At 65.6% G+C, this 23,713-nt stretch overlaps 1 protein-coding gene across 1 annotated transcript; it reads left to right on the top strand.

Moving 5' to 3' along the window:
* Positions 1–1,810: 1,810 nt before the first annotated feature.
* Positions 1,811–23,576, top strand: LOC119112669 (speckle-type POZ protein B). Its single transcript, XM_037236910.1, has 8 exons — positions 1,811–2,060; positions 5,306–5,438; positions 18,999–19,120; positions 21,118–21,269; positions 21,586–21,713; positions 21,929–22,285; positions 22,570–22,712; positions 23,132–23,576. Exons 2-8 carry the CDS (start codon positions 5,313–5,315, stop codon positions 23,277–23,279), a joined length of 1,176 nt encoding a protein of 391 aa, XP_037092805.1. The 5' UTR covers positions 1,811–2,060; positions 5,306–5,312; the 3' UTR covers positions 23,280–23,576.
* The last annotated feature ends 137 nt before the right edge of the window (positions 23,577–23,713 follow it).

The following is a 23,713-nucleotide window of genomic DNA, read 5'->3' as shown; positions in this document are numbered from 1 at the left end:
GCGTCACCTGCCAAGAAACACTAGCGAGCCGTCAGGAGTCCAACGACCCCACATCCTTAAGCCACCGTCCGTGGCTGGAAAACCGCGGAGGGCTGATGAATCTCTCTGCAGGAACATTCAAGAGTGTGTAGTAGGAGCTCCGCCGCTACATTGTGCAGCTGGACGCGGCTTAAAATGCAGCGCCCAGACGAATGCTGGAGTGGGGCGGTGTACTGTATCGGTATCGATGGCGTGTCACATGCCGGCGGACAACCCCATGAAATTTAGAACCGTTTGAAAAACCACCGCACCGAGCTCATCAGGATACTGGTGTTCACCTGCCGACAGGTGGCATCTTCATCACTAGGCGAAGCTGCACAACGCACGCCTGCAGAGGAATAGGACACGGAAAAAAATCCGAAGTGGTGCTGTCCAGAGGACACAGCTAGTCAGACGTCATGAAAGGCTTGTGAAGATTACCTGCTGAAGGACGATAGATCCACTGCAGCTACATTACCGGGCGGTTGATGAATATTTTGAAGCAAGGAGTGTTGCGGCATTATGAAATAATACAAAAAAACAGGGATCTCATGGCATTGTCAGGTGACTGACATGTGCGTTAGACTACTAGGTATCATGACTACCTTGTCGTGTAGTTGACATGTCAATTTAGTTGTCGCATGCACTATTCCTGTTATTGCCGTGATAATTATTGTGGCGTAAGTAAAAAGCTAGTCTTGAGCGCTTCACCTTGGTGAAGCACTCATTAAACACATTAACTGAAGTGCTCCTCCAGTTCATGGAATGACACATTCATCCCATTTATTATAAATTAACCAACCGGTTACTGCCCTGCCCGGGCGCCTGCGCATGCACTCAAAATATCTGAGTGTGGCAAGTCCTTGTGCTCTGAACAAATGTGAAGCACTCCTTTTAAAGGGAGTGCTCCACATTTGGACGGGGTTTTGAAATGAAATAGCCATCTTGAAGATCATTCGGTGCAGTATGCAGCCCCGCGCTTCTTAAGACATGTACACCTCTAGTTTGTGAGCTACACGCTCGCGAAGAATTGCAGATTTAATCGTGCAGCCTATGTGGAATTTGTGAGCATGATTTCCAAACATACCGGCCGTCAGCTGGCTCTCATTCATTTTTTGCAAGGCCCACTGACGTATCAAATCATGACATGCTGAGGAGGGTAGTTACGAAATACAAATATTAGGTTTTCTAGAGCAGTTTTTGCATTTAAAAGCATACCAATTCCTAAAAGTGCGCTCATTTACCACATCTGATGTTTGCCCCAATATCATCAAATGTCGAGCGTTCCCCTAAATGTGACGATAAACGATTATTACCCGGAAGTGAACACGTCACACAATTTTATACCAAATCATTGGTAGCAAAAGTTGCACAAAGTCACTGCCTACTCAGTCTTCATTCATTGACGGACGCTCCTTAATTGTCGTAAAACTGACACTCGTTTACCATGGTGAGCGCCCGTTCGTGGTTAGCGGTTTACGCATTTTACGACTTTGTTCCGTGAGGTCGCGGGTATACCTGAAACGGCTGGCCCGTCTGCCTTCCGATTGTTCCACATGCGTCCTGGCGGGTTGAAAGTAGTATTTACACTCTACAGCCTCATCCTCCGTCCACAGTCGTCCACTACTTTCAACAAAACACTTCCTCGTTTCTCGCCATTCACCTCCCCCGAGCCGCGCCGTCCGCTGAGCAACTTTCCTCCGCGGCGCCAGTGAATAACCAGATCTGTGACCTCCACGCTCAAAATATCTGCGCTATGCCAGAGATCCGCTGGACGCCGTCGGGAGTGGACCGCTGCAGGAGAGCTGGGGTGGCTCAGTTCTCGTGGCACACGGCGCGTGCGCTACGGCCGTCCTCGTTCGCTGCACTCGCGCTGCGATTTAGGACGTTTCTGAGTTACGCCCACCCAGCACTCCGCCCGACTGCAGTGCATTGCAATTCGGGATCCCAGTGGGCGGCGGACGGCAGTCTTGGTAGATATTTTGTGCTGTGTGCCGTGAAACTGGAACGCTGGATTCCATTCCTACCAGTTTCTTTTCTGGGTGAGTGAAGTGCTGTCGTCAATATGGTCGCATTCTGTCATGCTACCAGCCACTCTAGGCTTATCGCAATTCTCGGACTCTAGCTGCAGAGCAACTATAAATATCTTCAGATTCGCAGCGCGGCAATTGCCACTAATGCGTTGGGAACGTGTGCCATGTTTGTTTTGGAATGAACTCGTATTAGACAGGTATTGATAAGGTGCATAGCAATGGTCAAGTCAATTCTCGTGATATATATGAAAGTTTTCAATGCTCTAGCACACTTAAACTTTGATGGGTGGTGTCTGGTGTGTCGCAACTGTTCAAATCATAACATTTGGTTAATTCATCCACTGTGCATTGTGTACACCCATGCCTCCAAAAGTAGATCACAGGACACTCCTGGTATCAATGCCTTTGAAAGCATGTGACTCTGCATGTTCTCTCAAACTGTGTGCAGACTGGGCTGTGTCCAACAATGTGTGAGGTTTTCACCATAGTGCAAATGTTGAATGCTATGCTTTCATATATCATGAAGGTTTTGAATGCTTACATTTTTATTCTTACAATTCATTTAATTTTGGTCTGTAAAAGCTGGCCTGTGGATGATGTTGCAATTTGCTGATCTTTTGTTTTGACCTCTATTGCAGACAAATATGTTTTCATCCAAAATGATAGTTACTATTTTATCTTTGTGCTGTAGCAATCCTAGAGGCAGGTATCATGCAGCATTACAAAAGTTTCACACATCCATGCTTACTGGAAATAGCCTGCAACACTGGTGGAAATGCTGCACAGCATATGTGCACACCTGGATTTGTGCATTGCCTATTCCAGTTAATAAGTGTGGTTTACGAAGACATTAATGCATGAACAACATCATTGTCAAGTTGGCTATGTTGAGTTGTTGTGTGCTGGCCTCATTCAATAAGTACTGTATGGCCTGGCGTGTTGGGAAGTTATATTTGCTGATGAAGTACACTGAGCTATTATGGTGTTAAGCTGTTAATATTTTAGTTCATGATGTGTTTTGTACCAAAGGTGCTTTTTAAAACGTGAATTGATTGCTTTTTGGATAATTAATAGAAAACTGCTTGAGTAGACCTTATGTAAGGCTTTTTAAGTTTTGAGAATAGCATTTACCATTTGATGCTATCCAAACAGCAAGTTATTGTGCCTTGCAAGCTGCAATGCACAACTGTATGGCCAATATGTGCTGATCTGTGTGAAATAATTAATGCTTCTCTTCATGGAAGCAGCAAGACTTATTAAATAGTAGCACTTGCTCAGCAGCTGGACCTGCACTCACTGAATGCGTACATGGAAAGAAAATTGACAATGACCATGGTATGCTCCAACTCAGTTTCCTGGCATGTTGTCTGCTCTGTGCATTGAATGGCATGCTGCCAGGGACTCTGGGATTTTCCTGGTCACACACATGGCCAGCATGTTAGGACAGTTGCTTGTCTGCACTCCGTTTTTGGTGATGTATGGTGGGGCCATCATTGGTGCTGATAATGTCACATCTGATCATTGTTTGCTCTACTTAGGCACATTGAAACAGGATAGCAATCAAGTTTTTTCAGTAAATGCTAAATCAGCTGAAATGTGAAGTTTGATGGGGGCCATAAAAAGTGTCTCACATGTCAAATTAAGAAATAGTAGGTATGTGTGAGGTATAATTCAGTTATGGGAACATCTTTACTCTGGCTGTTAGCATTCATCTGTGACTGTGGGGAAATACTGATACTAATGGGTGAAAGACAGTCTGTATTTTTGTGATAGAGCTGTAGCGATTTTATATAGAGCTCAGAGGGTTTTGACTGATACAAATCACAGTCCATCCAGCCATCCATAGAGGCATGCTGTGATGACCAGGAAAAAAGGAGATCCAAACTAGCATGTTGGCAAGCAGCTTTTCCAAAAATTGCTACAGGATTGTAGTTGCCTTTGGCCGCCATTGTGTACCCCTATTCTGCGAAGGAAGGTGTCGGTTCAGACGGAAGCCCGAAATTACGCAAAAGCCAAATGTCACTGAAAGGCTTCAATCAGGACAACGAAAGAAGTCGGCTTAATGTTATTGGGAGCAGGTGGGAAGGCCAGGCGAGTCTGCTTGCCAGACTGTCTGACCTACCAGATTGACTAAGTAATGGTTTGCTGACGTCAGGGAGCTGGGAAGTGCCGGCTGTATCCAGACGCGAACGGAGAGCAGAACCGAAGGCGTCGGGTATGGCGCGCCAGCCAGCGGACGTCATCAGAACTTTAAGTAGTTTCCAAAGAACGCCATGGGACACAGCTCAGCTTGTGTTGGAATATATGGAGAACGATTGCGAGAATGTCATCATGGGAGAGATGGATGGGGTCTGTTTTCACGGCCGACTGACGTAGGATGCCAGCGAAGTTGTCGTCATAGCAGACAGCGTCCCGACGTTGTGCCGAGACCTAGCACTGGTGAAAAACAGTCTAATGAAATTTGGGAAAACCGCGTTTTACCTAGCTGTGTAGCCTGGACCGGAGGGCGACTTGAAATCTGCGGGTATCGCTCAGAAAATGTGGGTGATATTGCGCCCGCTTTATCGCAGACCGGCTGGAACAGCGAGAGTCGCTGTTCCGACAGAGTGTCGGAGCTCAGACTTGTATTGTGCGGAGCATGGCAGCTGGGCAGCGGTTTTGATGCTCGATGCCTTTTAGGCGGATTTGTGCTCGGACCTGATGGCTGGTGTGCTTTAAAGGGTGTAGATGACGTGTATTTGTAGCCGGATTATTTAGATGTGTAACCACTAAGGCGGCTGTGGATTTTTGTGATTAGCCCGACGGCGCTGTGATGCTGACGTAATTCCTCGACATCCCATGTTTCTGGCAAAGCGGCCGAGTGTTGCTTGACTCACCTCCCAAGCATTTGATTACGACATTGGGGTACGCAGCGTGAAGTTTGATGCGCTCTCTCGTGAACACATGTACAGCGATCATCGGGTATCTGCATAGCAATCTAACGCGCGCCCAGCGATCGCACACGAGGGACGACAGAACGCCGCTGGCTGTGCAGGTGGCTCGAAGAGGAGTTGCATTGCATTATTTGGCTGCGTGTGGCGCTGCCACACGCTGTCTTTAAATCGATCGGAGCCTGCAGTACTCCGCCCTGCTTCAGTGCCGCCAACCGTTCCCAGGCGGGGTGCGGCGACCGTGCCGCTTCACTGGTCGGCGCGACCGGGCCCGGAGAGTCAAGAGACACGGCCGGCTCCCACTGACACCGCCCCTGTCCGCAGGCGAGCGATGGTGAGCGAGGCGTGCGCCCAGCCTCGCGGCTCGTCGGCCATGGCCGTCTCGCGCGTCTCCAGCCCGCCGCCCACGTCCAACGAGAACTCTCAGCCGACCGCCGAGAACTGGTGCTTCACGCAGGTGAGTTGAGTCGCCGCCGTTCGGCGCCCGGTCTGCACAGCTGGCGTGTCTGAGCGTGGCTGCCGGGCCCCGCGTGCGTGCGGGGAGGGAGCGGGAGCGGCACCAGCCGCGGCCGCCTCCTGTTGCCGCCGCGTGCTCGGCCCAGCTCCGGCGGCGCCGCTCCCAGCGGCCGTCGAGCTGGTCGCTCCGGCTCCGGCTCTATTGATTACACGCGTGCGGGCGGTGCGCTCCTCCCGGCCAGCCTCGTCGATACGGCCGCTGCCGGCGGCGAGAGGGCGGGGCCGGCGCCGCCGCTCCCCCACCCACCGTCCGTCCCGGCCGGCATTGATCGTCCCAGCTGGGACTGTGCGTGGGGCCCCTCCAGTGCGCCCGGTCCAAACGGAAATAGGTCAGCCGTCGACGTGCGGCAGCGTTGCCGAACGCACGCGCCGCCGGGCCGCCCCACCAGCGCGCGACCTATTTGGCCGTCGCCGAGCGCGCCGGCGACCTATTGTGCGCCGGCGGCGGCGGCGGCGGTCGCAGCTGTGCCGTCGGCCGCGCCGCGACAGCTGCCGGGGCCTTGAGGTGTTGTTTTGCGCCGCGCGCACCTCGCCGTTGCCTGCTCGCTCGATACGGAGCGGCGACGCGGCGCGACGGCTTGACACGGCCTGGTGTCGTCCCGGACAATGCGGTGCTCCGAGCCGGCCGCGCGGCCGGCGCAGCTCTGCGGCGCCGAGCGTTCCCCGGGAGGACAACTGGTCCGCGGGGTGGCGTGGCCAGGGGGATTGGAGCGGTCCGAACCAGACGCGGGGGAAACCTCACGTGAAGCCTTCGACAGTGCGTGGGAAAAATCCGGTCAATATCCCCCGCCCCCCCCCCCCCCCCCCCCCAATGCCGGACGAGGTCCGTCGTCGGCGCGCTGTGACGCATTGGTCGAGCTGTGCCCTGCGGCGCCGGCCGGACGCAGGGCACCGCGAGCGTGGCGTCGGCGGCCGGCGCGGGACGCAGCCCGGACCGGCCGCAGCACGGCGAGACGCGACCCGGGCCGGCCGCGGCACGGCGGGACGCGCCCGACCGCTCTTCCCGGGGAGAGGGAGAGAGCGCGCCCGCGCCCCGCGCCGCTCTTACCCGGGTGAAACTGGAGGGAAAAGTAGGGCCCGCTGGATGGTTTCACCATCCTTTGTCTCTCTTCGCCTGTGCCGACCGACAAGGCACGGCACGGCACGGCACGTGCGGAGGCGGCCAGGACGTGTGCGGACCGGTGCTGGCCGGGCCCGACAGACCGGGCGCGTCAGGAACGGCCGGGCGTAGCCTGGTGACGGACGTGGCTGGGCCGGGCCGATCCGTGCCGGGACTGGCGCTGGGACGGACACCGGCACTGACACTGGGAGAGACAAAGGGGGTACCTGACGCGGTGCAATGGAGAAAGCAGTGTGGGACGGGCAATGGGGTGTCAGCTTCGGGCACGGTTGAACCGTGGGCAACAGCGCTTAGATATACGCGACTAATTAAGTGTTTCCTGTTCGGTTAGTTTGCGTCGGCTTGATCATTATCGTCGAGAGTAAGGACAGCTGTTTCAATGGTGAACTGTTTTTGTGAGTCCCCTTCCTAACGATGCACATGCAAATACCGGTAGTAATAAATAGCCGTCGTAACGGCTTGGCGCCAATTCAATTAATCACGCACCATCGGCGTCTTGCTGTTCTCGAGAACGCTGCGGTGCGATGACCTTGGTCGGCCGCTGTCGGCTGTGCGAGCTGAGGTGATGACCCGGCTGGAGGTCGGATGGGCGGCTCTTCAGTCGGCCCGGCGCCGGCCCTCGAGTCACCGCCCGTGCCGTGGCCGCGGGAACCGCGCGCTCCGCGGGGCGAACAGCGACGCCCGGGCCGGCCTCCAAGGCTGCGCGGGACCGCTGACCCCCGCCCCGTCCGGTGGGGCGCCGCGTCAGAGCGTGCCGGCCGGCTGGCGCGGACGCCGCTCCTCGGACAATGCACCTACCGGCCGGGACGGCAGCTGATGGCGCCGCGGCGGCCGCCGACGCCAGCTGAGTTCATCAGCTGATCGCCGCCGCGCCAGGACGGACGGCGTGCTGATGGATCGGACAAAGAACCCGCCAGGTCCGACACCGGTGCTCTACTTCTTTGCGGCGTGTGTGACGTGCAAGATGGAATCTTCTTGTTGGCAAGGCTTACCACATTTTCTGTGTGTCAAGGCTGGAATTAAGACACTTATCGAGCCGAATTTGTCACACGTGAACATATGTGGAGCTTTTTTGCGAAGGCTTACTCGACTGCTCTGTTGACCCGTATTTGAACCTGTTTGGTGGCCATGTGCTCTATTATTTATTTTTTCTGGACTAATGCAAACGCTTAGCGTAATTGTCTGAGCGATATTGCTTCAATATTATATATATATATATATATATATATATATATATATATATGTATATATACATGCACAGGTGGAGAGCAGATTGATGCCGGTTACCGTTCGAAATCACTGCATTCGGTTTGGGTCGCCCCAGACCCACCAGGCCGCTGAGACACGTCCGTTGGGTCCGATGGGTGTGCTGGGTCCCCCAGGCAGTCCCAGGGCGGTGGCCGGACCGGTGCCGCCCATCGCCACAGCCCCTGCTCTCCGCGTGTGCGGTCTGTGGCCGGCCGGCGGCGCGTGGCGCGCGGGCCGACCCTGTTGACGCGGCGCGTCCGGCTGCGTGGGGCTGCGGTCACCAACCCGGCCCGGCGGCAGGGTCCGGCGCAGCTGCGGCGTCCCGCTCGGCCGGGGTGAGTGGCCAGCGCGAGCCCCGACCGCCGCCGCCGCCGCCGCCGCCGCCGCCGCCGCCGGACCGGAGCAGTCGCGCAACACCGCCACTCTCTTCGGCGGCGACGGCGTGCCCTCGCGCCGTTCACGCGGCCCGCACGGTGTCAGAGCTTTCGGACGGACCGCGCAACACTTCTACCTTTCGAAAGGCGGCCGCGCGCCAGAGAGCGGGCGGCGGCAGCGGCGCGCGCCGCCGCCCTGTGACCCGGGCCGGAAGGAGGCTGCCAACGGCCCGGCTGACGCTGATGCGTCACTCTGACGTGACGACTGTGACCCAGACGACTTGGACTCAGACTGATAGACTCAGCCGAGCGTCAGATGCTCTATTGGAGGGAGGGGGCGGCAGTCAGTGAGAGGGGAGGCAGTTGAAGGGAGGGGTAGGCAGTTGGACTTAGTGCAACTGCAGGCAGTAGCCGACGGCTGCACGGTGAGCGCCTTAGGCATGCGGCACCCGTGTCAATATTTGGCCATCGCTGGGGCGTTGCTACAGAGCGTGAGTCACAAAGCACTCCTCGGCGCCACCCATCAGCCCGGAGGCCGCGGCAGCTGGGCGTAGTTGCTCTGCGTGAGTGTAAGCATTGCATTAGGACGCGGTGTTTCTCCGCGTCACTGACTGACCCGCCCGTGCCGCCCGCGGCCGTGTGCGGCCTGCGCGCCGCGGACGCGCCAGACGGCGGTATCCGGCCATCGCGTCGCGGAGAGCCGTAGATGGCGCATCCGCCGACGCACGTGTGTGCGTCTGGCCGCGCGGCCCGTGGACGGCTGGGGGGCGGGCGGCGGGGTGGTGCGCGCCCTGCCGTCGCGCCACGGCTCCCGGCCCGGTTACCGGCCGGCGCGGCCAGGACAGCCGTGCACGGCTAACCTTCGGCGGCGGGACCGGCGGCCGCGTCCAATGGCCGCACGGCTCCAAGGCTTGTTTGACGTCGATGGCATTGGCGATACCCGGGGCGGATCGGCGCGGCGCGCGGAGGCCGCTGCCGCCGCCGCCGCCGCGTGTTTCCGCCCGGCCGCTACACCGACTGCCGTGCAATGTGCCGGGGCGCGAGCGCCCCAGCGCAGACGTCAGTCAGCCACTATTGTGAGAGCGGGCCGGCACGAAACGGGGCCAGCCGCCGGCGCCCCTCAATGGCGATTGTTGTCCGCGCGTCGCCCGTGTCCTGCCACCGGCGGCGCCGCCGCTGCACGGCACAAAAAGCGAGCGGCGCCGCGCCGGCCGGCCTGAAGGCCTCGGCAGAGGTCGGTTCGGGTCGAGCCGGGGCGGCGACGGCACGGCCGTTTTCCGCCCACGCGGCGGCGCGGGGGCGCCGCGCCTGCAGAGCGAGAAAGCGCTCTGTGCCGAGTTTCCCCCCGATAAGGCCCGTTGACGGGGTGTGTGACACACTTCCTCGGCGGCGGCGCGGGGTCCGGTCCGCCCCGACGGGACCGCTCTCGAGCGGCAGCGGTCTGCGGTCGGCGCACCGCTCCCCGGCCGGTGGCACCGCCGAGCGCCGGAGCCGGCAGCGACGGCGCCGTCGCGCCGCCGGATTTCCGCACCCGACCGGCAGGCAGGCCATATTTGTGTGTCCCGGTTTGAAGGACTCGCACAGCGCGGCGGTTTGACAAAGGACACTCGGTCGCGATATCGGGCCGGATAAGGACCCGTTTGCTGCGAAAAGCGGCGCGCGAGGTCGCCGGGTGGGCCGACACGGGCGCCGGGCAGGGCCGGGGCGCGCTGGCGGCCTGGCAGCAGCCGGCGGCCGTGCAGCGACGGCGCCGCTCAGGGCCGGCCCCGGCGGCGCCGCCGCTGCTGCACGGCTGCCGTGCCGTCCTCCAGCCGCCGATCCTTGACGGGTGGCCTTCGGCCGGGCGCGGCGCGGCGCGCGCCCGGAACCGGCGCCCGAGCGGCGCCCGGCCGACCCCCGGATGGCGCCCGGCCGGCCCCCGGACTGCACCCACGCGCGTGCCGGCGCTGAGCCCCCGGGCGCCAGCCGACGAGGGCGGCGGCGTCTGCCACGCCGCCGTCGGCACCGCGCAGAGTAGATCCGCCACCGGCCGTCCACACTGCCGGAGCGAATGCACGTACAGGGAGGTGCTGGCCGGGCCGCCCGGACGTGTCCCACTCGTGGCCGATAGCGACCTCAGGCGCACGCGGAACCGCCCGGCTGCTGGGCCCGGCCTCTTCAGGTCATGACCTCGTGCGCACGTGAAAGGCGGACCGCGCGCAGAGGCCGCAGCCCAGATTTTCTTGGCGTCGGCTGCTCCCGTTTCGGCTCGGCTCAGACGCCCTCGAGACGTCCCCCCCCCCCGTCCCCTCGCCCCGCCCGTCCCGACAAGGTGCGTTATCGGGGTCGCACGTCTGGCGAGGCCAATTGGGTCGCCACGCAATTTGCGTGGGTACGAACCATCGACGGCGTGTATTTGGCGCTCAGATAAACACACAAGCGAGAAAAGTGCACAGATAGCCGGGTAAAAAAAGCTCCATGTGACCCGGATTCGTGCCGGGTGCGCGCGCGCTCGTCCAAGCCGCGTCGGTGAGTCAGAGTGTTTGGTTTTTGCGCCGGACGGCGACAGGGCGCGCCGTGCCGGTCAGAGGTGCCCGCTGTTTTGTACCTGCTTCTGTGTCGATGCTCGGAGGGGATTAATCGGGTCGGTCGGTCGGCTTGGACAGGTCTGCGGCCGTGTTTTGCCGGCGGGCTGTATTGTACGGCGGTGTGATGGCGTGCTCGTTCATCAGTGTCCAGCGGCTGTCCGTCGCTATCGGCGCGGCTGGCCAGGCGGGGCGAGGCTCCGGGGCCGGCCCGCTCCGTCGGGTCACCGGCCGAGCGGCGCGACCCGGCGGCGCAGCGGACACGGCTGCCGACACGGTAACGGGTGCGGCCTGCCGCGCGCCGCCAGCCCGCCACAAAAAGACCGCCGCCCGTCGGCCGGCCGCCCGGTCGTTTACCCAGCCGTGACAAAAAGTCGCGCCGGCGTTTTTCGGCCCGGGTTCAAGCGCCGGAGCGGGGTGACTGCGCGAGCGCGCCGCCGCCGCCACTTCCTGCGCATCGCGGGTGTGGCGCGGCGGCTGACCCGACCCCGGCCGGCCCGGGCCGCCGGCGAGCGTCGGCGAGCGTCGGCCGACGTCACACGGAGAGCCGGGCCCCGGCGGCGAGCTTTCGGCCGGAGAAAGGTGCGCGCGGCGCGCGCGCGCCGGCCGCTACTTTCTCCGCGGCGGCGAGCGAGTTGCGGCATCGGGTGCCACCGCCGGTGACGGGCGAAGGGCGAGCGTCGGGCGCTGGGGCCGAGGCGCCGCCCGGCCGCCGTCAGGCCGGTGCGGCTCGGCCGCACTTTCCGCGACACTCGACACGGCGCGACGCCCACCGGCCGCGGCGGGCGCGAGATTAGTTCGGCGCCTGCTCCCAACCGGGACAAGGACTTGCACTCTCCTGGCCTTGCCGTCCTTGCTGGCGCGCGGGGGACGAGCCGGCCGTCAAGGCCCCGCCGTCATCCCCCCGCCGCTCTGCGGAGGACGACGCCGACCAGCGGCAGTTAACCATGCAGCCGCGGTTTGGATGCGCCGCCCGCCCGCCCACCGGTGAGCGGGCCACCACGCACTGCTGGTCGGTCGGCGCCGCCAGCCCACATGGCCCGGATTACGGGCGGCGACGTTTTTCGTCTGCGCACGAGCCGAGTCGGCCCGGTGCGGTGCCGGACGGGGCCGCCGAAGCTGCACGCCGGCCGAGCCGGAGTGCCGCCCCCTCGCCGGGCGGGGGAGGCGGCCCGGCGACGGCTGCTGTGTTCGCCACGCCGGGGCCCGCAGTCGGAAGGGGGCGGACGGCGACCGGGTCTGCGCATTCTGGCCAGCTGTGCGTGAGCGCCTGTTACGTGCGCGTGTGCTGTTGCCGGGTGCTACGCGCCGCTAAGTGATTCTCCGGCACAAACGACCGTGAACGCCGGAGCTGAACAGATTTATGGCACAGGCTTAAAGGACTGAGGTTTGCGGGCGTTCATCGACACTTTGTTCGTATTTATAGACCTGTTGGATTGCGTGGCCGGCGTCGAACCGGTCGTGATACAGTCTTAGGCGTCCGATCTTTGAGCGGCGCGCGCGCGCGCACCTTTGGGGCACCTTAATGCGATTGGACTGGCAGCGCGTTCGGACGCCTTTGCTGCCTGGGAGCGTTGTAGGCCGCTCATAATGGTTTCCCAGCGACACGGATCCTTTCAGTGTCGTCTGGCATGGTGCCCCAAGGACACGGAGCTTAGGGGGCAGGTGTGAGCGCCCCCGTCCGCTCTCTCTCCCTCCCCCTTCCCCGGAACCCCACTTTGTGGCACCTCCTCGCCGTCTGCTATTGTTTATTCCCGCCGGCCAGCTCTGCCATCGGCTTGGTCGCGAGCGAACATAGAAATGTGAAATGTCAAACGGACGTGTCAAAACCTAAGAAACAGAACGACAGCCGCTCTTCGTGCCCAGCGCGCCGGACCGTTTGCATTGTCCCACGGAAAGACCGCAGCTTTTCCCGTCTGTCTTCGGGCGGCGTTATTGTGTTCGAAATTTAAAAATCAGAATCGGAACGTGGTGAAACCTTCAATTTTCCCGCGTACCCGTCCAGAGCAGCAGTGCGGGGAGAAATCCAGAGTAGAAATCTATGTTTACGGGTCATCTGGGTGGCGCAGCGGCGTGGGTTACGGCCGGGACGGTGGCCTGCCCGGCGGCTGGTGACCCTGGCCTGGCCGGGCCGGGCCGCCGCCTCCTGGTGACGGTCGTCGCTCGCCCGCGCGTCACAGCGCCCTCGCCGGTCGCCTCTCACCAGGACCACCGCCGTCGCCGCGTGCGCGCCGTAGTATTACGCAAAGTAAAAGTGGGCAGGAGAGTGCGCGGCGCCGCGCGGCGGCGTTTGTGAATGTGATGCAGCGCCGGGCGGGCGGCAGGCCATTGTGTGAACGCGGACGCCGCGCCGCCAGTGGAAAGTGCGACCGACCCGGGGATGGGGCGCGCCGTGGCCGGCCGGCCGTGCCGCGGGCGGCCACGGCACGCACGGCCGCCGGCCGTCCGACCCAACCCGCCGGCGAAACGAGGCCAGCATTGCACACGAACGCCGGTGAAAGGGGCGCGCGGACAGCGGCGCGGCCCCGGCGCCGTCCGCGGCTCATCGCGCTCCGAGGTCGCCGGATGCCAAACGCGCGCACTCACGCTGTTTGTCGCCGGACGACGGCGGCGCAAACATGCGCGCCGGCGGCTGTGCCGCGTGTTGCCGGCGCGGGCGGGTGCAAACAGGCGCGCGGGGGGGCGGCGCTGCACCGGCGCGCCATCTGATGCGCGGCACCGGCCGCCGGACGGGTGCCGGTGGCGTCACGTTACACGGCCGGCGACGCGCCCAAACAAAAGCCCGACGCTACAGAATGTGTGTCAGGTGCGTGCCCCGCGCGACGGGATGCACGCGGTCGACCGCCGACAATGGGCTGACTGGCACCTGAGCCGCGCGGTGGGGTCGCGCGCGTGGCGCACATGCGGTGGATTTGGTCGTCTGGGTGGTGTTTGCAGGCCGGCTTTGTCCTGTTGCGGCGTCGGCGACTGACCGGTGACATTCCTTGCGGCGCGGTGTGTTTCTCGGTCGTCGTCGGCGGCGGGTTCCGTTGACCCGGCGTCGGCGCGGCTGTCGGCGCCGGGCCGCGTGTCAGCGCCGGGTCCCGTTGGCTGGTCTGGCGGCGGCCGCTCGGCCGTGCGCCGGTAACGGTGGGTCGGCCCGGCCCGGCGCCGTCGCGTGACCGGAGCACACGAGCGCCGCCCGCCCGTCGCCGCCGCCGACCTTGTGCCGGCCGGCCGGTCAACGCACCGCGGCGCGCGCGCGCCGACCGCCCGCCGCAACGGTGTAATACCGCTAACAAGGCCCGGTCAGCTGGTGGGCCGACTGGCCGACCGGCCGGCCAGAGGTTAACGTGCCCACACCGTCCCGCTGAGTGGCGGGGCGCTCCGAGGTGACCTGGCCGGCGGGCGGCCCACTCTGTCCCCGGGACCGCTGCGGTGGCCACGCTGAGCCGAGCCCTGCCGCCGCCGCCGCCGCCGCCGCCGCCGCCGCTCGGGTCTCGGGCGGAGGTGACCCGTCCACTCCGGTGGGACCGGGCCGGGACCTGCGGCCCGCCGCCCGCCGCCCGCCAGGTACGCATCCCCAGCGATCAATACGGGCGTCGTGTCACAGACCACGCGGGTCGACCACCGCGCGCCGCCGGCTGCGGGTGCGTTGAACCAGCGGTTAGCCGGCCGGCGCACGCAGCAGCGCGCTGGCGGGCGCGGCCGCGCTCGGCCGGCGCGGCGCGCGGGGTCGTTCACAGCGCGGACGCGGTCACTGCGCCGGCCGGCGACTGCGTCGATGACCGGCCGACCGAGGGCGCTGCGCCGCTCGCGGCAAGACGACGGCGCGGCGGACCGACGGCGGGGCGTCCAATTGGGCACAGGTCGGGGTTTGTTGTCGGCTCGCGCTCGGAAGACCATACTCAGCGATGTATCGCGCGCCGTACCGACCGTGCCGGGCTTGGGCGGCCCGCGTCGGTGGCAGCTATCGGGCGGGTGGCTGCAGCTGACGGCCGCTGCATCAACGTTCAGCCCCACCAGATTGTGTCATGTTCAGAGAGCGCTATCACCGGAGCCGGAGCGGCGGCGGCGGCGCGGACGGCGGTTGGCTTGCGGCGGGCCGCACGCGACCGCGCCGCCCCCGCAGCCGCCGGCGGGGATGAGCCGCCGCTCGGGGCTGGCCGGATGCCGCCGAGCCGGCGGCGTGACCTTCGCGTGGCGGCCGCTGCAGCCGCCGCTGACGCCGCCGCCGCCGCCGCCGCCGCCGCCGGCCGACGTCGGCCCCGGGACGCGACGGACTTTGTGTGGGGCCGGCTGGCCGGGCGGGCTCGCGCCCGACGACCCCGCGTCGCCCCTTTGTTCGGGCGGACGAGGCCGAGCCGCGCCGGGGAGGGACGCGCCGGCTGGGCCCGGTGTCTCGTGTTGCCAGGTGGGCCGGCAGGCTCGGCGGCGTGCGCGTGTTCCGCACGAGCGGCCGGTGAGCGGCGTCGTCCGGGCAGCAGCCGCCGGTCCCGGAGGTCGCCGGCGCGCGACGTGTCGATGGCTTTTCCTGGCTGTCACTCGGACGGGCGGCGGCGGCGGCCGCCGGAGACGCGCCCGGCCGCCGCCGCCGCCAACGAAGTGGATCAAGGCGAGCGGTCGGCCGCCGGCCCATGCTGCGTGCGCGCGGGCGGGCCGGCCGTGCCCGGCGGCGGCGCGCGACTTCCGACTCCCATCGGCCCAGTTAGCGCCGCGCGCTGACCCGGTCAGGTAAATACACGGGCCGGCGCGCCGACCTCGTGTCCCGGGCGACCCAGCCGCCGCCCCGGATGACGGCCAGCGCTCGCCGTGCCGGCCGCGCTGCGGTCGTCCTGTTTGTCTGGGCTCGCGGCCTGCCCTGCCGGGCGTTAGGCGCCCCCCCCCCCCCCCCCCCGCTCCGTCCCGTCTGCAGGATGCGGCGAGAAGGGCCGCGCAGCGCCGGGGCGTCGCCGCAGGTTTTGCCGGCCGCCGCGCGCGCTAACCCATCTGCGGCGGGCCGCTGGGCTCCGGCCTGTTCCACTTCAGGCGAAGCCGGGCGGCCTATGACTCCGCTGACACTCCGCCGCCGGCCGAAGGTGGCCAGTGGCACACCGGCGGCGCGCGCTGCCCTCATTGTGGCGGCCGGCCGGCGAGGCCGCCGCTCGCTCTGGAAGGGCGCCGCGGCGAAGGGCCGCCGTCAGGCCAGGCCGGGCCAGGCCGGGTGACGGCGGCCGCTGCCGGGTGGAGGCGATAGTGTGCGGAGCGTCGGCCTCGGTGGCGGCTCCTGGCGCCGGGACAGTGCCTGCCTGAGTGACGGATGACCTGGGAGGATGGGCGGGCGCACGCACGCCCGGGTCACCGGGCCGCGGTGCTGGACGGGCCGCGGCGCCTGGCTCATGCACTCGCGAGCAGCCACGACCTCATTTGGCAACCGGTGACGCAACGGGCGACAGAGATGGGCCGCCGGCGCAGCGCCGACCGTTCTCCGAGGGGAGCCGCTCTGCAGGGCGCGCTGCCGTCGCCGTGAGGTGATTGCCGACGCTCACCGGTGCGCTGACGTCGAGCCCTCGCTCGGCCTCGCCCTGACCCGGTGCGGCGGCGGTGGCCGGCCCGTGCGTATGCGTGGGCCGACGGTGGGGGCGTAACCTCGCCGCCGGCGGTGTGCGTACGGCCCGTGACATACGCCGGCCCGTATTGGGGACTTTGGACTTCGGGGCCGGCCGACGTGCGGCCTCCATGCCGTATTGGGAACAAGGGCGGCGCAGAGAAAGTAGCAGGCGCCGAAGAGGGGACGCACGCGCTGAGGGGAGCGGCGGCAGGGGAGGGGTCGCGCGCGCCTCCCCTACCCGAGCTGCCGCGGGAGAGGGTCCGCTCGCCGACGGCGCGGCGGCAGCGGCCGTGTCCTCGGCCCAGCAGGCACTGGCATGGGCGTCGGCTGCGCCCGCGGTATTCTGGGGCTGCCGCCGGCTGCCAAGTGGGCGCGCTGCGTGGCGGCGTCGGCGGCCTGGCGCTGCAGTCGGGCCGGGCCGTCCATGTGGCGGCCCGGCGGCAGCCTCCGTGGTCGGCCAGCACGGTCGGCCCGCTCAACTGGGTTAATCTGGCCGGCCCGGCGTCGGCCGATGCCGCCCAGTTATTGGCTGCGGGTCAATGCTAACTGGCCGCACGTCCGGTTGCGCCCCCCCCCCCCCCCCCGACCCGTGGCATCGGCGTCACCCGGGCACAGCGCCTGCCCGTAAAACGTCCAGTGAAACGGAGCAGGCCTGGGTGCGGGCGAAGAGAAAGAGAGAAACGCATCTGCGGCGTGCCACTTTACTGCCGCAGAGAGGGGACTTTCACGCAGTGAAAAACACTGTTGCATATAGAAAGTGAAGGAGAGAGGGCTGTATTACGCATACGTGTCGCGCTGGCGGCCGGTTCTCCGCGATGACAGTGATGCGCAACAGACAACAGACCGCGGGCCGCACGGGCCGCGGAGTAAGTGATGCGCGCCGTTGTAAGTCAAACTCGGCAACTGCCAGCATCATCCCTTTGTTCCGATGCTAATGCCTGATTGCAATAATTGCTAGTCATCGGCGGAGGGAAGTGGGAGCGCGGTGCCTGATCATATGTGCGACTAATCAGATAAGCCGCTTGCATGGGCGCATCAGATCTGATGACACCATGTCTGGCGGGCGGCTGCTGCAGGCTTCCGCGGCGTCGCCGGAGCCGGCGCGTGGGAAGGGCGGCGCGCGCGCGCGTCGCGGCTGTCCGCGTGGGGGCGCCCTTGTGCCCGTTAGCGGCCCTTTCAATCCGAGCGAGCGGCGCTGGGGGCCGGGTCACGGTCGGCGCCGGCGAGCGGGGCCCGGCCGGGCACGCGTGCGCCGCCGCCGCCGCCGCCGCCGCTGCCGCCGCGCGCGCGCAGGTGCCGCCCGGCCGCGCGCGTCACTTCCGGCCGGCGCCTTTGAGCGCGCTGGCCGCCACCGCCCTGGCCGTCCCGGTCGCTGTGCACACCGGCTGCCCCGGCAAACTGAACTGGTGCAGCGGCGTGCGTGCGGCCGGCCGGCCGGGGTCTCGACCCGGTCAGCGGCGCTTTCACGGACCGCGCGCGCGGGCCGCCACCACGTCGCCGATGAACGAGTTTCTCCAGCGGCCGGCGACACGCGCCGCGCAGAGAAACGAGCCGCTTTCTCGGGTGTCGCGCCGGCCGCCATACGGGCCGCGCTGCGCTCCCCCGGCCCCGCGCAGCGCCAGACAGCGGCCCGGGCCGGCGCAGCCAGGTGGGCGCCGCGGTCGTAGAGGGCGGCCGGTTGTCTCGGTGGCTGGGCAGACGTCTGTCGTCGGCTCCCCACACGGCGGAGGCTCCGACGGCGCAGACGACAAAGACGCAGCAAGGGTTGCATAATTGCGCCGAGGGCTGATAATCGCTGCCTGCAGGGGTGGGCCGGCCGAGTGGGGCCGGTAAAAATGACTGAGGGGACCGGAGCGGGGCGAGGGTGAGGGGCGCCCGGGCCGTGCCGCGCCCGGCCCTCCCAGACAGAAGCGCCGCAGACAAAGCGGACCGCAGTCACCGGGGTGTTTCGGCGGGAGGGTGCCGCCCTGACGCGCGGGGCCGTTGCCAGGGTAACGGCAGTGCGAGCCGGCCGGCCGTGTTGACCCGGTCAGCGCCGGCGCTGGCCGTGTACCGTTCTGCCCCATTTCGCGGCGCGGGCCGGTGACAGTTATCTGGCTGACCCAGCGCGGCCGCGCGGCCCCGCCCCCGCCGCCGCCCGCCCGCCCGCCCGCCCGCCGCGCTCGACCCGCACAGCGTCGGTCATTCACCCCGCGGCGGGCGTATTTTTAGTGCGGTGCGCAGGCACCGGGGCGGGGCGGGGCTGCACAGCTGTCCGGCTGGAGACCGGGCTGCAGCGGCCGACCGGCGCCGGCGCCGGCCCGGTTGGGCAAACGGTGTCGCCGCCCGGAGAGTGGCACCTTTCCCAGCTGCTGACGAAATCGGACCGTGCTGCCGGCGGCCGGCCTGTGCGCCGGCCGCCGGTTTTTGCCGCGCGGCTGCAGTGCGTGTGGCTGTGGGAGGGTGGGCGATGATTGCCATGCATGGACCGGGTCGGCGCGATGGTCACGCGCCGGTCGGGCGGGCCCGGCGCCTCCGTCTCGGTGCGTCACTTTTACCGACCCAAATGTGCGGGCGCGTTGCCTCACGCGCCGTGGGATCGCGCGCGGGTCGAGCCCCGGGCTCACATTCGCCACTCTGTCCGCAGGTGAAAGTGGTCAAGTTCAGCTACATGTGGACGATCAACAACTTCAGCTTCTGCCGCGAAGAGATGGGCGAGGTTCTCAAGTCATCCACCTTCTCAGCCGGTGCCAACGATAAGCTCAAGTGGTGAGTAATGACGCCATGGGGCGGGTCAGCAGGCAGCGCTACGAGCCCGCGGCGGACGGGTTGACTGACGGCTCTCATAGGGTTTCTGGCAGGTGCAACTTTCCCCTTCGCTTGTCATGGATAGTTGCTGATACCTCCGCAGTTACCTGTCTGTCGTTTACGAGGGTCAGCGCCTCGAGCATGCTCGGGCCACGCAATAACGACCGGTGTCCGTGGCAGTAGCAGCAGTTCGGACCAGGCCGGTGGACACGATCAGACGTCGCCTGCGTGGTGCACGGCCTGTTGGTCTTGTGCAACCGCTGCGGCGCCACCGCGCGCCGTGCTCGAGTGACACCACGGGCTGCGGGAGCTCCGCGATCGTGTCCCCTCCGGCGGCGTTGGGAAACGGGGCGCCTGAGGGCCGCCCGCAGCGCTGGGACCACCGACTGCCGACGGCGGGCGCACCCCTCGCGCCGCCGGCACGCTCGCCGGCCGCCGCCGGCACGCCCCGGGCTGTCATCCGGGCGGACGCGCGGCGTCCAAGCGCCCGGCCGACGGAGAGCGAGCCGCGCCGAGACGGCCTGTCATCGACCAGCTGACGGTTGTTGCGGCGGCTCGGCGCGGCTCGGGCGGCGGCGGAGCCCACTCGGCAGCCGGAGGCCGTCCCCGGGGAGGGCTCCGGCCGCTGCGGCCGATCGAAGCGCTGTTGCCGGCCGGTGAGGCGGGCGTGGGCGCAGGTCGGCGCCGCCCGGCCGCCGCCTGATCAATGCCCGGCCGTGCAGAGGTCAGCGGGCGGTCAGCGGCGGCCGGCGCGGCGGCCGGCGCGCCGCTGACCTCGCCGCGTCCTCCGCCCCCGCCCCCTCCCCCTCCCCCCGGTGACCCCTGACCCGCAGCGCGGCCGGCCGATGACCCGCCGTCCGGCCCCGGGCCCGCGCGGCGCCGTGCCGCGCCCCGACTCCGGAGATTTACACCGTGCCGACGCGCCGGCCGTTAGACGCGATTTATTTGTTTGGATGCGGCGGAAGAGGAGGCGCTCTGGGACGGCAGCGGCGCGGCGCGGCGCCGGCCGTCTCGGCGCTGATTTGACGGCGCGGGCGGCGACGGAGACGCGCCCTCGCCGTGGCAGCCGCGCTGGCCCGGATATTCCGAGGGAAAGGGGTGGTACTGCGGTTGTCTGACGGCGCGACCGGCAGCAGACTGTAGCGGCCGACCACCCCGACGCGGCGGCGCCCTGAGCGGCCGGACCAGCCCGTGGCGTGCCCATGGCAGCATCCTGTTGCTGGCGACCTTGCGCGGCGCGGACGCGGCAGACGGGCGGACCTTCGCCGGCACCGGGGCGCCGAGGCCCGGGCGTCATTGGACGTGCGCCGGCGGACCTGTTCCCTCCGCTGCCGCCGTCGCCGCCGGTTAGGAAGCACCCAAGGATACGCCATCCCGGCGGCTGAGGACACACGCAACCGTAGAGGTGATTCGGCGCCGGCCGGCCGACCGAAACTGAGCCTTGCGCCGGTCGGCGGGCCGTCCGCCGTCCAATGCCACTGGCCGCGCAGCCTTTGTTCGCGGCCCTCCGCCGCCGCCGCCGCCGCTGCCGCCGCTGGTAATGGTGGCCAGGGGTGGTCGTGGCGGACAGGCGCACCGACGCGTGTACAACAGTACACGAGCCAGACTTGTCGCCGCAATAGTGACCGCTCGCTCCGGCGGTCATGTCACCCGCATCGCTGACTGGCTCCCGGCTGTGGTTGTGGGATATGTAGCACCTGGCGGTGGTACCCCGAGCGCCGGCCGCCGGAGGATTTGACCCGACAGCGTGACGTGACTGCAGGCGCCAGGCGCCGGGCCCGGCTGCACGGTAGGCTGTGAGGAATGCAGCGGGCCGTCATGTAGGGACGGATCCAGGGCTGGTCACGTGTCTGCTCGTTCCCGCGATAGGCCACAAGCCTTCCTGGTACGCCCGGCCGCGGTTATCTGTCATCAGACGGACGTCGCTGCATCGCTGACGCGTGTTTTCTTTGTTGCAGGTGTTTGAGAGTCAACCCTAAGGGACTAGACGAAGAAAGTAAAGACTACCTGTCGCTATATCTTCTACTAGTAGCATGCAACAAGCAAGAAGTTAGGGCAAAGTTCAAATTCTCCATACTCAATGCCAAGCGGGAGGAAACAAAGGCAATGGGTGAGTTCCAAGGCGGATCCTGCGAGGAGGTGGCGACAGGGGACGATGTTATTACCTTTGTCCTTCCATGCAACGTACCCGGGTCATTGTTCAATGCGTCTGAGGGTGGGATGGCTGCTTCTTTGCTCTCGCCGTCCACGTTTACAAGTACAGACGCCCTCGATCCCGTTTTGAGGTTAAAACAATATGCGCCTTTTAAAAGGCGGCGAGCCGACGGCCGCTGATCCGGCTGCTCCGCGGCTAACCACGGGCCTCGTGCGCCGATATGGGCATGATGGCCCGCCCCGGCCTCACGCCAGTCGGTCGGCCGTTACAGAGAGCCAGCGGGCCTATCGGTTCGTGCAGGGCAAGGACTGGGGCTTCAAGAAGTTCATCCGCCGCGACTTCCTGCTCGACGAAGCCAACGGCCTGCTGCCGGACGACAAGCTCACGCTCTTCTGCGAGGTCAGTGGGCGCCGCGGGCACCGGGGCTTCTCGCCGGTGATTTACTGACCAGCTTTAAAGAGCCGGCTGCAGGTCGCCGATGCGCTCGGCTATCGCGTGACGACGGCCTCATGAATGGCTAATTGCGGCGCGACCTTGAATTCGGCCGCGTCCGGGCGCTGCAGTCGCCATCTGTGGGCGTAGTAGCTAACCACAGCTTGGCGCTCCGTCTGCAGGTGAGCGTGGTGGCCGACAGCGTCAACATCTACGGCCAGTCGAACCAGGTGCAGTTCAAGGTGCCTGACTGCCGACTCTCGGACGACATGGGCCAGCTGTTCGAGAGCCAGCGCTTCAGCGACGTCACACTGTCGGTGGGCGGCCGCGAGTTCCAGGCGCACAAGGCGCTGCTGGCCGCCCGCTCGCCAGTGTTCGCCGCCATGTTCGAGCACGAGATGGAAGAGCGCAAACACAACCGGGTCGACATCACCGACGTGGACCACGAGGTGCTGCGCGAGATGCTGCGCTTCATCTACACCGGCAAGACGAACAACCTGGAGAAGATGGCCGATGATCTGTTGGCGGCCGCAGACAAGGTGCGCGCCCACAACCGAATTTGAGGACCACGGATCGGCAGCCGGGTTTGGGGACCATGGCAACCGCTAAGGGGTGTCAGCAGACAGCTTTCAAGCTGAGAATGACGCGCGCTGTGCAGCTGTATCTATAGCGTATTTGTAGATGACGTACGCTGCCGACGCCGAGCGTCTGCGGTGTTCTCGTGCCGGTGTTCCCCGGGTTCTGTATGCAACCCGCTCCGTTTCGCCAAGCGCGGAGTGTGCAGCGCGCCAGTTGGCTGACCCTGGACCGCTGTCGCCCGCAGTACGCCATGGAGCGACTGAAGGTGATGTGCGAGGAGGCGCTGTGCGCCAACCTCAGCATCGAGAACGCCGCCGACGTGCTGATCCTGGCCGACCTGCACTCAGCCGAGCAGCTGAAGGCGCAGGCCGTCGATTTCATCAACATGTGAGTCAGCTCGTCACCAGCCGCCAGCGCTGGGGTTCTCCGGTCGGAATGGATTACCCCCAGGAACAACACAATCGGCCTGATTGTGTGTGTCGCATGCTGTCTTTCATGTGTGGTCTTGTTTTTTATACTGTGATTTATTGTTGAACCACCGTGTGTCGGTCTCTTCACTTGTCACCCGTCCGTGCTCCGTCCGCTGCCCTTCTGACGGCGCCTCCGCCCCACCTGCTGCCCATCGGACGACGCCCCCGCTCTGCCCGCTGTATTTTTGACGGCGCTCCCGCCCGGCCCGCTGCTCTTCTGACGGCGTCCCGCTCCGCCTGCTGTATTTCTGACGGCGCTCCCGCCCCGCCCGCTGCTCTTCTGACGGTGCTCCCGCCCCGCCCGCTGCCCTTCTGACGGCGCCTCCGCCCCCGCAGCCACGCCACGGACATCATGGAGACGCCGGCCTGGAAGTCGATGATCACCTCGCACCCGCACCTGATCGCCGAGGCGTTCCGCGCGCTGGCAACGCAGCAGGTGCCACCCATCAACACCACCCGCAAGCGGATCAAGACGAGCCAATGATGGCCGGCCCGGGTGGCGCCCGATTGCGCCGGGGCCCCCGCCTCATCCCACCAATCATAGTGTTCAAACTGCCGTTTGCCGGACGACGTTTGTGTTGCCATAGTGATAATTGTTGACGCGCGGCGCGCCGCCGTCGCCGCCGCCCTCAGTCAGAGCATATGGTCTCCTTTCTTGTTGGACTTGCAACTCTCGTGGTTACGTAGCTGTAGAGGGCGCGCGACTCGCAGCGCGCGTGCGCAAGGCGCGGACTGCGGCGCGGCCGCCTACTGCGTAGGCGCTGCTGGCTGCCGCGAGCGGGCGGACGGGCGGCTCGGCCGCTCGCGGTCTTTCACAGACTGGCGACGAGCGACGCCGGCCCCGCGCGGCCACCGGCCGCCGGGCGGCTGGCCCCGGCGCACCGGCCGCCGCGCCATTTCTGCCGCTCACTACCTCAC

Source organism: Pollicipes pollicipes, unplaced genomic scaffold (genome assembly GCF_011947565.3).
Source record: "Pollicipes pollicipes isolate AB1234 unplaced genomic scaffold, Ppol_2.1 Scaffold_7261;HRSCAF=8764_pilon_pilon_pilon, whole genome shotgun sequence".
Taxonomy (NCBI): domain Eukaryota; kingdom Metazoa; phylum Arthropoda; class Thecostraca; order Pollicipedomorpha; family Pollicipedidae; genus Pollicipes; species Pollicipes pollicipes.
Note: the sequence above shows the minus strand (reverse complement) of the source record. Positions and strands in the feature narration are given on the sequence as shown.

Coding starts and splice junctions, on each gene's coding strand:
- LOC119112669 (XM_037236910.1), top strand. CDS start 5,313: ATGGTGAGCGAGGCGTGCGCCCAGCCTCGCGGCTCGTCGGCCATGGCC. Junction 21,270..21,585: donor GGAGGAAACAAAGGCAATGG/GTGAGTTCCAAG, acceptor CGGCCGTTACAG/AGAGCCAGCGGGCCTATCGG. Junction 22,286..22,569: donor TGTTGGCGGCCGCAGACAAG/GTGCGCGCCCAC, acceptor TGTCGCCCGCAG/TACGCCATGGAGCGACTGAA.